At 42.7% G+C, this 13,129-nt stretch overlaps 1 protein-coding gene across 11 annotated transcripts in view; it reads right to left on the bottom strand.

Moving 5' to 3' along the window:
• Positions 1-13,129, bottom strand: part of PDE4DIP (phosphodiesterase 4D interacting protein) — a 213,783-nt gene that overhangs the window by 148,225 nt on the left and 52,429 nt on the right. For 10 of the 11 annotated variants that reach the window (XM_059138369.1, XM_059138393.1, XM_059138389.1 and 7 more), the window contains exons 2-3: positions 12,506-12,561; positions 8,791-8,942 (exon numbers count right to left, since the gene is read on the bottom strand). In XM_059138369.1, the coding sequence (XP_058994352.1) occupies positions 8,791-8,942; positions 12,506-12,561 (208 nt within the window). Of the gene's footprint in view, positions 1-8,790; positions 8,943-12,505; positions 12,562-13,129 lie in introns of those variants that run through there. The other variant, XM_059138383.1, reaches the window with a different exon arrangement.

The raw sequence follows: 13,129 nt of genomic DNA, 5'->3' as shown, positions 1-13,129 counted from the left end.
TCTACCTCACGTCCCTACATTTTTTTTTAAGTATTCCTCACTATAAATAATCTTCCTCGTGATCTGACCCCCTGAACCTATACAAAACATAGTTTTCCCCATTTTCAAGATGAACCTCAAAAGGTTAAACAGAGTTACCATATGACCCAGCAATTCTATTCCTCATTATACACCCAAGGAAATTGAAAGTGTGTGTCCACACAAGGTCTTGTATAAGAATGTTAATAAAAGCATTATTAATAAGAGCCAAAAAAAGTAGAAACATCTCAAATCTCCATCAACTGATGAATGCTAAGGACAAAGTTGAGTATAACCATACAAGAGAGTATTTTTCAGCCATAAAAAGGAATGAAATAGTGATACCTTGTACAACATGGATGAACCTTGAAAACACTATACTGATGTGAAAGAAGCCAGGCACAAAAAAGTCATATAATATGATTCTTTATATGAAATGTTTGGGAAAGGCAAATACACAGAGACAGAAAGTGGATGAATGGTTTCCAGGGCTGGAGAGAGAGCAAATGGGGAGTGACTGCTAAGAGGTACGAGGCTTTTTGTGGGAGGAGATGAAAAGGCTGTTGAACTAGGTAATGGTAATTGTTGCTCAACTTAGTGAGTATACTAAAATCGTGGAGTTGTACACTTTAAAAGGGTGAATTTCACTGTGTGCAAATTAAATTTCAATAAAGCTGTTACTTTAAAAAGAGGAAGAAAAAAACCCAAGCTGGAAGAGGTAACTTGCTCAGTGCTTTGCCTTTTATAAGGACTTTTTTAAAGGATTTATTTATCTATTTATTTGAGAGAGAGAGAGGGAGAGAAGCATGAGTGGGAGGAGGGACAGAGGGAGAAGCAGACTCTCAGAGGAGCAGGGGTCTAAGATTCTGAGATCTCGATTCTCGACTGATTCTCAATTCTCGGGGCTCAATCCCAGGACTCAGAGATCATGACCTGAGTCCATGTTAGACACTTAACTGACTGAGCCACCCAGGTGCCTTACAAAGGATTTTTAATGATGGAGCTTCAAAGTTCAATTCATCTCAACTCAGTTAAAAGCCAATGGTTTAGAACTGATCATTTCTAAATGTTCTGTACATTAATCTTTCTTAGATTATAAGGCCCTAACATGGGAAGTACCCTATCAGTAGCCCTCACTACCAGAAACTCATGGGTTCCCATGTTTTATCAAGTTAATGTTTTACATAACCTTTAGATAAAACAGAAATGTAATCCACTCCGTATTTTGACACAGGAAAAACATACTCATTAGGCTATCCTAAAGAACATGCATAAATTTTGCACACCATTTTAACAAGGAAAATGCCAATCAAAGTCAATCAAAACGTAGTTTTCCACTCATCAGCTTTCACTTTCTCTTCTGCACAGGGTTTCTGCCTAGTCTTCCAGAAGTTAACTATTCGTACCTGCCTCAGAGAGCAGACGGCAAATGCTATAGAGACCTGGTTTGGGTTCCACAATAACCAAATCTTTCTTCTAAAACTCTGCTTCTAAAATTTCAACCTGAAGTCTGCAAGTCTTTTAAATGCTAAAATATTAATAACATCATTCCATTTTCTCCCCTAAAACTCAGAAGCATACTGAGACCCATCGTCCACAGAGCCTTTTCTTGATATAACTGACGTGATGGCAAGAGAGCTAACAACAGGGTCACTACGTCAGGTTGATAAATAAACCCTATCTTTGGTGGCAGCAGCATGTGGATAAAGGACAGGGATTCAGACGGCGTTCCTGCTGTATTCCCCCATCATAGATACACACCCACACCACCCCCGATCCTAGAATAACAAGGTGTCATGGTCACCATCACATTAGAGCACTGTGAACTATATAAAACCAAAACAAAACAGATAACAACTCCCTTGGACACCAAAAATAAATGGGCCAGCCAGAAATAGTGCTGTCAGAGACACTGAAATGAGCTCCATGGCAGAAAGGACAGTTGAACTGCACATATACTAGGAGATCCCAAGGACTCCTAGGCTCCAGACTCGCTCCTCTATTCATCTGGCTCAACCAACACCAGTGGGCCTTGGTGCTCTTTGTTCACAACTGGTTCAACCCAGACAGATTATTTGCTGAGGTCCTAGGATTCAGGGGGTGACATCAATTTATGGCCTCAGTTCTTTTTCTAGCTTTTCAATAATTCTTCCTCCATCCTTCTCTAGGAAAGAAGGCGATTTCAAAGGCACAAGAGCTAAGAGTTTACAGTGATACCATGAATGATCGTGGTTGTAACAAGAAGGCTTTGACCATGAGGAAGGGTGGGTGGGGGAAGACGCAGCCAGCTCAAACGTCAGTCGACACGCTAGTGCTCCGGCCATGACAAAAAGCCCATTTCTGAACTCACTATGCTCTCTGCCGCCTCTGGGACATTTCTTGAGTGGCAGCATTAGCCTGGAAAGTCACTGCTCTTCACCTCACACTCAGCTCTGACTGAACTATCTCCAACTTGCCCTTGGGACTTGATTTAGGTATCACCTAGTAAAGGAAGCCTATCTGACCCAAGGCCTGGGTGAGGGCCCCTCGCAAGTGCTTCCACAGCATATTGGGGACCTTTTTTTTTTTTTTTTTTTGACAGAGAGAGAGAGAGATGACAGGTAGGCAGAGAGGCAGGCAGAGAGAGCGGAGGGAGCAGGCTCCCTGCAGAGCAGAGAGCCCGATTCGGGGCTCGATCCCAGGACCCTGAGATCATGACCTGAGCCGAAGGCAGAGTCTTTAACCCACTGAGCCATCCAGGCACCCCTGGGGACCTCCTCTTATTATTGGAATTATCTGTTTGACTGTCTTGACAACTAGAGTTAGAATTTTTCAAGAAGAGGAAGGATCTCATTTTTTTCCCCCTAGAATGAAACTCATCTTACTGGTTTTTGTTGCTGTTTTAGTAATCATACAAGTACTACGTGTGATTATACCAGTTGCTCCTTTTCCCCAAGGATGGCATCACCCAGAAGTCACCCAAACAAGAAAGCCTGGTCTCATTCATTCAACCAAAACATAACAAAAAAGAAAGAGGCATACCTAGTCTCTATCAGATACTACACTAATCACTACATCTAGTAGTGAATAAGACAACCCTGTTTCTGCTATCACGGAGCTCCGATTCTAAAGAAAAGGCAGACCTTGAACAAAGAACTCATAATGTTAAAGAGAAAAGTGCAAGGTAGTGGGAAGTTTACAAGAGTGGAAGCCTAGCTGAGATGGGAATGGAGAGATGAATTGGTGGGAGGTCATCTGCTGGCTTCTTCTCCCTCACTGGCTCGGCATTCAATCAACAGCTTAGCCCTGTCACTTCTACTTCTAAAACCACCTGCTCTCTTTCATCAGTCCATCTCTCCCGCTCCTACACTGTCAGCACCACCAGCCGTTGCCCAGAATACTGCCACAGCCTCCTGACTGCCCTCTCTGCCTTAGACTTCCCTCCTCCAATCCAGAGCCCCTGCAGAAGCCAAAGGGAATACTCTGCAAGGAAAATCTGATCAAGTCACCACCCTGTTCACAAACTTCCCACAGTTTCCCACTGAGCTCTGTTAACATTTAAAAGCCTTTACAAAATTGTAAGGCCCAGGGACGCCTGGGTGGCTCAGTTGGTTAGGCAGTTGCCTTCGGCTCAGGTCATGATCCCAGTGTCCTGGGATCGAGTCCCACATCGGGCTCCTTGCTCCGCAGGGAGCCTGCTTCTCCTTCTGACTCTGCCTTCCACTCTGTCTGCCTGTGCTCTCTCTCGCTTGCTCTCTCTCTGACAAATAAATAAATAAAATCTTAAAAAAAAAAAAAAATTGTAAGGCCCAGCATGTTGGCTTCTCTCTTTCTCCAATCTTAACACTTCTCTGCATTCCTTGAACCCACTCCCTAGGGTGCATTAACTTAGTGAGGTTCTTTCTAAGCTGAATCAGGGTACCTGGCTGGCTCAGTCCATTGAGCATGTCTTCTGACCTTAGCGTTATGAGTTTGAGTCCCACATTGGATATAAAGATTATTTAAAAATAAAATCTTTAAAACAAAAGAAAGGGCACCTGGGTGGCTCAGTTGGTTAAGTGTCTGCCTTCAGCTCAGGTCATGACCCCAGGGTGCTGGGATCCAGACCCGCATCAGGCTCTCTGCACAGTGGGGAGTCTGTTTCTCCCTCTCTCTGCCTGCCACTCCCCAGACTGTGTTCTCTCTGTCAAATAAATAAATAAATCTTTAAAAAGAAAAGAGAAAAAGAGGGGTGCCTGGGTGGTTCAGTCAATTAAGCCTCCAACTCTTTGATTTCCACTCAGGTCATGATCTGGAGCCCACATGGGGCTCCTTGCTGGGTGTGGAGACTGCTTAAGATTCTCTCTCTCCCTCTCCCTCTGCCCTTCCCCCCTCCAGGGCTTGGGTGCCTGCTTTCTCTCTCTCAAATAAATAAATTATGAAAAAGAAAAAAAATTATTTCAGGCTTATGATTGCTCAAAGTTTAGGATTGCCCCTGCCTTTTGTTGTTCATCTAACAACTTTTTGAATGTCTGAAGACACCAGGGAAAACAAAACCAGTAAGCTTGGGCACTGTGGTTTGGGGAGCATAGATGTCATTTTTTCCCTTTCCTTTCCTTTTCTTTCTTTCTTTCTTTCTTTTTTTTTTTTTTAAGTGAGAGCATACTTCTCTGGGAGCATTCCTTTCCCCAGGCCGTAAGGACAGAGAAACACTGCAGAGGCTCTGGGAATGGCTGGACCTAAAGGCAGCCATGACGTGGCAAAGAGTCACCTCATCTAGGCTAGGAAACACAAACTGTGCTAACTCAGAGCTCCATAAAGGCAGAAAAAAACCCTTTTAGGGCTTTCTCCCCTACTCCCTCCCCACAGACTTCAAGATCCAAGTGAAAAAATTTGCCAGCATGGGTGGGGCCTCAACAGGCTGAATCACTGTGACTAGGTTGAGACTGCCCAAGAAAGCTGGCTTCAGACTATCACTAGGCAAACACGGCAGCTGGTTTTGCTCGCATTTTCAGCAATGTGCTACAGACGACATTATTAGAAAATGTGCAGATAGGAGAAGGCAGTGGAGGCCCCCTCTACACCTGGCAGTCACACACCCCCACCCCTCCATGGATTTTGTGTAGGATCTGCCATTTTGATTGTATCTATAAAACCAAACTGTAGACGTTCCACCAATGTAACCTCTCCTTCTCTGAATGGTCCTTTCATTTCCCAAGAATCTTGAGAATCCCTGGAGTCATCCTGGCTGCTACTTTCTATCTGCACAACTTTACACAAGTTATTTGAGTCTTGGTCTCCTCACAGGCCTAATGGATATAATAATACCCATCTCATCAGTTAGAAAAATGAACTGAAAAACAGCTGAAATAAAATATGTTAAACATCTAAAAGGGTGTTCAGTATGTAATAAACACTGCATAAATATTATTTATTATTATCAGCTAGTACTATGATCTTAATAAGTCTGGTCAAATATTAGAAAAGGTCTTTTACTTTACATTTATAATTTTATCATCCCAGTTTAGGGGGAAAATTGTCTTCTTTTAAACTCATCATTAAAGGGGCGCCTGGGTGGCTCAATGGGTTAGAGCCTCTGCCTTTGGCTCGGGTCATGATCCCAGGGTCCTGCCACATCGGGCTCTCTGCTCCACAGGGAGCCTGCTTCCTCCCCTCTCTCTCTCTCTACCTGCCTGTCTGCCTACTTGTGATCTCTCTCTCTCTCTGTCAAATTAAAAAATATATATATATATTTTAACTCATCATTAAAAACAAACATGTTTTTCTTGACTTCTCAATTTCCTATCCTAACCAGTCAGTTAACACACTAGTAGCCTCCCTAGAACCATTCAATTTACCATGAATACATCCAGTGACTACTGAGTGGAGGCTGGCGGAAACACAAATTCACTAGAATCGGCTGGAGGAAAATAGGGTCGGGAAAATCCAAATCCCAGTCCAACAAGTTTAGTTGATGAGCATTTATTGAGCCCTTACTGCATATTGATATTACACTAAATGCTAGAAACTAGAAAAGCACGAACAAGTGGTGTTTTCTGCCCTTCAAGAGCTTATAGTCAGGGTCATATTTTGAGACTGGAGAATCAGGGAAGGCACCCTAAAAAAAAAAAAGGAAATGGTACTTGAGCTGAGACTTGAAGGATGAGTAGGCTGGCTGGCAGGAAAGAGGAGAGGAAGGGTATTCTAGGCAAAGGGAACCACCAGAACAAAACCTGGAAGGATAAAATAGCTTCAAATTACAAGCAGTTCAGAATTAATGGAGCAAAAAGCATGTGATGGAAAACATTGGGAAATAAAGAAGATTCACTGTTTACTTAGAGAAGATGGGTACCACACTTCGCCCAGCTAAGTAGGAGGAGCTAATGTTTCCAGTCCTCTCGCCACCACACTTTTACCAGGGGAGCTCCCCAGCCTAGAAAGTACTCACTCTTTTAGGTCACAAAAATAAGGAGTTGTTTTTAAGGTCCACATTAGGTGACATTGGTTAAGTTCCTTTGTTACTCTTTGAGACTTTATTTCCTCACTTTTAAATCGGGATGGTAGTTCTATTTTTTCGTAGGGCTATGGTGAGCATTACACAAGGTAGAAATTGCCTGGCATATGCTAGCCGGTCTTATCCACGTGCTGCTGTGGTCTTATCCCAGATATGCTGGGGGCGGGGCAGGGGGGCAGTTTGCGAGGACCCACAAGAAAGCACATGGCAAGGAGCCTATAAGCGAAAATAATTCTGACTCAATAGCCTGTCCAGGGTTTATGATTATAGTACATAAAGTTTATGACACTAAAACAGTCATAATTTCTATGAGCCCTGGCAACCTCCTTTCTCACACAAAAAAGTGTGTGGTCACCTTGTTTTTATTTATTTATTACTTGGCACACAGGGGGAGAAATATGAAATATCCATTACTGGTCTTTTCTCTGTGTTCTCTCTTGGTTGCTGTCAGTGGTTTCCAGCCCTGAGAAGGGAGGACCAATCCTCAATCTTAGACCAGGCTGTGGAGAGGAAGGACTTGGAAGGCCACACCTGAGAAGTCAGCGAACTTCTGCCTGAGGACCAACTCAGCCTGTTCATTTCCCTCTGCCCTCCACCTCTGGCCACTCATTCTTTTTTTTTTTTTTAAGATTTTATTTATTTGTCAGAGAGAGAGAGAGAGAGAGGTAGAGAGAGAGCACAAGCAGCGGGGGAATGGCAGGCAGAGGGAGAAGCAGGCTCCCTGCTAAGCAAGAAGACTGATGTGGTGCTAGATCCCAGGGCACTGGGATCATGACCTGAGCTGGAGGCAGATGCTAACTGAACCGGCTGAGCCACCCAGGGGTCTCTGGCCATTCATTCTATCAGGGGGAAGTGACTCCCTCATTTCTCTGTTACAAATTACCTCTTGACCAAAAGGAACAGGTCTGCAGACTGCCTTTCAGAGAGCAAACCACACTGCACTGAGGAGCACTGCAGCTCGGCTCACCCATTCTGCATGGCAGCAGATGCAAAAGGTGAAAAAAGAGGAGGGATTGTTAGCACCCCTCTTCCCACCACCAGCACCACACAGCTGTTCAGAAGTTTAGTCTTCAAAACCACTTAATACTCCTGCAAGCTCTCTGCATCTTAAAAAAAAAAGGGGGGGGGGGACACACAACAGTATCCATGACAACTGAGAAAAAAAAAAAAAGTAGGCTGTTTAATTCTCAGCCATGGTTTATATATGGATGGAGCCTGTTTTTTGTCCACAGGATTATCTGGTAGGATGTACATTAGGTCCATGTGAAACATTTCTATTCACAAATTAAGAGTAAGCCCATGTCAATACTGCTTTATTCATCTTTTTTTGGACATGGAATTTCATTCTTTTACATCAAAAGCTATGAATCGAAGAATGAAAGAAAGCCACATATCTGAGGGCGTATTTACACACTACTCATGTGTGTGGCCTGATTCGTGGGCAACCCCCAGGGGGCACCAAAGAGCCGTTTCTTTTTTTAGCACACTGGGATGTAAGAAATCTGGGGTACACTTTCCAGGCCATATAAATCCCAGTAGACGGGTTCTATTGTGCAGACTTCCTGGGATCAATCCAGGGCGCAGGGAGGTAGGGACTTGAATTACATTATCAGTAATTTGGTTCTTGGCCAAATCGAAGGATAAACCTATCAAGACACTGTGTACTTCAAGAGTCCAATCAGAAGTTTCAAGCAACAAGGCCAGATTCTTTTTGAGAAACAAATGGTTGTGGCTGAGGCCACTTTATACTGCAGACAGTACCCAGATCTTTATACTTTATACTGCAGACAGTACCCAGATCTCTACAGCCACTGAGAATATAATGCTTAGGTCACCTGGGCCCACTGTGGTCCAGTTACAGATTCTCAGGGTGCCATTTAAACTCGATAATTTGGGCACCTGGGTGGCTTTGTCTGTTAAGCGTCCAACTCTTGATTTCAGCTCAGGTCATGAGACCAAGCCCTGCGTTGGGCTCTATGCTGGGCATGGAGCCTGCTTAAGATTTTTCTCTCTTCCTCTGTGAGTCCCCGCCCAAACAACAACAACAAGACTCCCTAATTTATTCAAGAAGTAAACCAGGGGTAAAAATGGAAAGACAAAATCATTGGTACAGGCAATTGTCCATGAACCAGAGTGCTCAGCATATATACATTTATTGGGATAAAAACTCTTAAAAGAGACATCATTATGGAAGAATTCCCACAGTCCAAACTAAGCCAGGAGTCATATTTTTGTGAGACATCACTATCCCTTGGTGCTCCTTCTAATCAACATATCAATTATCCATTCACATGACTTACCTTTTCAAAGTCTCGAAGAGCCTGGGTCTGCACCTGAGGGGGGTTTTCAAATGCTCTCAAGGAAGGCTGCTGCCCAAAGAGGGTCTTTTCACCACTTCTCCAGACCTGTGATTGCACTGGAGGGCCTCGATCTTTAGTGTCACTAAGAAAAGCTACCAGTAAAAGAGAACAACAAAAACATTTTCTATAACAGTAGCACTATGATCATTCTAGCTGGCACAATCCAGCAGAATTCCTCTGGAGGAATTCCTCAGCAGAATACAGACCAATTCTGGGCCACATGGAAACAGTTTGCATAAAGTAGCCTGTTGTTGATCATATTAATAATGTTGGGGTCTGTGATCAAAGCATCAAGACTGATACAAAGGGAAGGTCAAGCAAAGCTTTATTTCACGCCAGCACCGAGAATCAAACCAACCGTTCAGGGCTGCCTCTCACAGAGAGTGTGACCCCTCCCAGCCTTACAGACTAACTTATAAATAGGGCAAAGGCCATGTGGTTGAGCCTGGCCAAACACAGGTGGCCAATGAGATTGTAACACACAGAGAAAGTTGCATAGTCATGCTAGGTCACAGCAGGTGGCCAATTGAATTACAATGTACCCTATAGTAGCTGTTTGAACTAGCCTATCACTCTGGTCAGAATCAGCGCCCAAAAGGCGGGGTTTACATTCTTCTGTGGTTCGGAAGACAGTAGGTGCGCTCTACTGATTGGACGCCTCCACCTGGCCTGACTTGTCCTTGCATCTGGGCTCTGTTATCTCCGCCTGGCCTGACACGTCCTGGGATCTGGGCACTTTTATCAGGGGCTGGTCGGCCATATTTTACTGGTTTCCCAGACTTGTTTTTAAGTAAGTTCCTCTGGAGGCGGCAGGGTCAATCTAAGTTCACTGCATAAACAACAAAATGGCTGTTCTACTGAGATGGGGTCGCTCCGGCTAAGTAGACCCTTACAAATAATGGTCCCCAAAGGGATGCCTGGGTGGCTCAGTTGGTTAAGCATCTGCCTTCAGCTCAGGTCAAGATCCCAGAGTCCCGGTGTCGAGCCCCACGAGCCCCACATCCCCCACATCAGGCTCCTTGCTGAAGGAGACTGCTTCTCCCTCTGCCTCTACCTGCCAATCCCCCTGCTTGTGCACTCGCTCTCTCGGTCAAAGAAACAAGATCTAAAAAATAATAATAATAATGGTCCTCAGTGAAATGCACTGGTTTATGTCTGTGCTCCTCTGTGATTTGATCCTCTTGCTACTCCACTCTTTCTCTAGTCTTCGGAGACATCCGAGTGAGGTGGGCTTAGGGTTGTAGATTCAGGTAGAAGATGTAGAAAAATACATATTTTCTTGGTTGACAGAAGGAATCAATGACCCCTTATTACTATGCATTTATTTTAAGTCAGAAAAAATGACAGCCATTGCAATCCAGTGAGCTCCATAGCCAGCACCAGTGTAAGAGCAAAAGGGGCTCTGGGTCAGTGTGCCTCACGAAGGAAAAATTAACTCGACATGTGCTTATGAACAAAGGAGCCAAGAAGCAACATGTCATCATATACTTTTTCTATCCTTTCCTTATTTTTCTTTCTCTTTTTTCTTTCCTTCCTTCCTTGTACATTCTGGTCTCCTTTGTCAAAACTTAATTGACCATATATGCATGGGCACCAGAAGCAAAGGCACCAAGAGCAAAAATAAACAAGTGGGGCTACATCAAACTTAAAAGCTTCTGCTCACAAAGGAAACCATTAAGAATGAAAAGGCAAGCCACGGGATGGAGCAAACATCCCTCCCTCCCTCCCTCCTTTTCTTTGGGCAAACTTGCCAGAATGAGCACAAGAAGTCTCCAGATAGCGCAATCAACTCAGACTTTTTTCTCTGCTAAGAAAGAAAAAGAGGAGGAAGACAGAAAGAATCAGCAAGATGATGGTAAGGAGAAAAATGCAGAAGATAAAATATGATGAAGAAAATAATCATGAGAAATAAGATGATTCTACTATAGCTTTTTTTTTCCTTGTCTAAAGGAAAAAAAAATGTTGATTTTAAAGAAAAAAAAAATGTTGAAATGTAAGGCCATATAATTTGTTTTTAAGCTGCACATTGTACAGTGTCTTCATCTGTGTAAAATTAACACAGTATCAGGCATGCCTTAATGGTATTTTCAGAAGCCACAAAACTTGCCTGGTGGAAGATAGAGGTGTAAATTAGAACAGAAATTTAAAGCAGGTTTTATTGGTGCACAGCACAAATTAGTGGTGGCATTTTTTTCCATATTCAGCTGTCTTTGATTCAGCTTGTACAAATAACTGTTGTTCTGTTAATTGTATACTACTCTGTGATTATAAATTAATAATAATTACAGTAATGTTGCACCTGTTTTGTTGATATTTATTTCTAAGTAAATGTAAATGCTTTACTAAAGAGAAATTGGAAAGATGAAATTAAACGGGCCGTTGAATGGAAGATGATTTGATGAAACAGAACAATACACTATAGTTAAATTAGTGGGATGTGATAGAAGATAAGAGCCTTTGAAACTTGGATATGAATCCTGACCACTTGCAAATTGTGGGGATTTAGGCAAATCTCTCTTTTTCAAAAAAGATTGTATTTATTTATTTGACATTGAGATGGACAGACAGAGAGGGCGAGAGAGACCAGGAGTAGGGAGGGGAAAGCAGGCTCCCCACTGAGCAGCGGAAGGGGTGGGGCGCTCCATCCCAGGACCCCATCCCCCATCATGACCTGAGCGGAAGGCAGAGATTTAACAGACTGAGCCACCCAGGTGCCCCAAGGCAAATCTCTTAATTTGGTTGAGCCTCACTGCCTAGTAAAAATGGGAATAATACTGACCTCCCAGAGCTTCTATATGAATTAATGGAAATAAAAATTAAAGTACTCAACCTAATATCTTGCCTGTAGTACATATCATCTCTACCCTTCTTCCATTTTTGCCGTAGTACTTTGATTTTTACCTCAAAATGGAGGATCTTGAAGTTCAGAATAAGTATGGTAGACCCTTGGAATTTGGAGACTTAACATACACAATTATAAATGCTAATTTAAAGTGACTGAAATCCTTAACACATTCAAATTAAAACCTTTTTTCATGTTGTGCATATGAACCATCTGTGCTCAAGGCTGGTATGAAAAAGGCAAATCACTCAGCAAAGTAACTAGAACCCTTAAGTGATTAAAAGTTTTTGTGAAAAATGCTCCCCAAAGGAGAACTATCTTCACCTTGGTTTCATAATTCAGGTAGATCCCTGGCTAATGTTAGTTCAGTAATGATACGATAGTATTATAACTACAATATTAATAACAATAATACTTACTGGGTGCTTTATTCTTCGATAAACTGTACTAAGAGCATCTCTCACTTAATTTCACTTATGAGGCTGACACTATTATTGTACCCATTTTAATGGTATATGAGTAGAAATTTCGTTTTGGTGGCAGAGTCTATTTTAATCCTTTTACAAGTGACTTTAACCTTGCAATTACAGAATCATTAAAAGCATGAAGAGTTCACATAGTATTTCAATTATGATTTATTGCACTATGCTGGAAAGGTGGGGAGTTATATGTTACAGTGATACATGCAAGTCTGGAAATTCACAGACTGTCTGAGAATATTGCCATAATGACTTTAAAGGGGTCATAATTTAAGGGAATTATGATCAGCAAGCACTCAAGAATTTATCAAGGTAAGGCCCATGGCCTCCTTACCTGCCGCATGACTTGTTCTAGGTACCATCTCCCCTTCATCCTCTGCAAAATAATCTCTGTGGAAAGAAACATATTGTTAATTAACGAGATACCACCCCACATGGTCCCCCATCCCTGTGCAGCAAGACACCATGTTCTGTTTTCTTTTTTTTTCTCCACTTTTTTTACTCATTAAGCTCCTACTATGTATCAAGGGCAGTGTTAAGTGTGGGAGATACAAAGACAAACACCACAAGAAGGGTCCCCATCCTCAATAAGGACATATGAAGATAGCCATTGAACAAACAATGCCATCATGAGGGAACAGCAAAGACCCCGAATCAGGGAGGAAATTCATCTGTTAGAAGAACAGAAAACCAGTGTTGCCAACCAACCATGCAGGACCTTGTGAGATGGGGTGAGGAGACTGAGTTTTATGTGGAGGGCAGTGGGAAACTACTGAAGGATTTTAAATGGGGGAGTGTAGTAAATGACCAGATGAGATGTTAAATAGATGATTCCAGCTGCTGAGTGAGACAGTGTGGAGGGGAATACAAGTGGATGAGAAAAGCAAGAAGTTGTGATGGTTTTAACTAAGAGAAAAGACAGAGGAGATGGAGATAAGCAAAAAAGTTCAAGATATGT

The sequence above is a fragment of the Mustela lutreola genome, chromosome 10 (genome assembly GCF_030435805.1).
Source record: "Mustela lutreola isolate mMusLut2 chromosome 10, mMusLut2.pri, whole genome shotgun sequence".
Taxonomy (NCBI): Eukaryota; Metazoa; Chordata; class Mammalia; order Carnivora; family Mustelidae; genus Mustela; species Mustela lutreola.
Note: the sequence above shows the minus strand (reverse complement) of the source record. Positions and strands in the feature narration are given on the sequence as shown.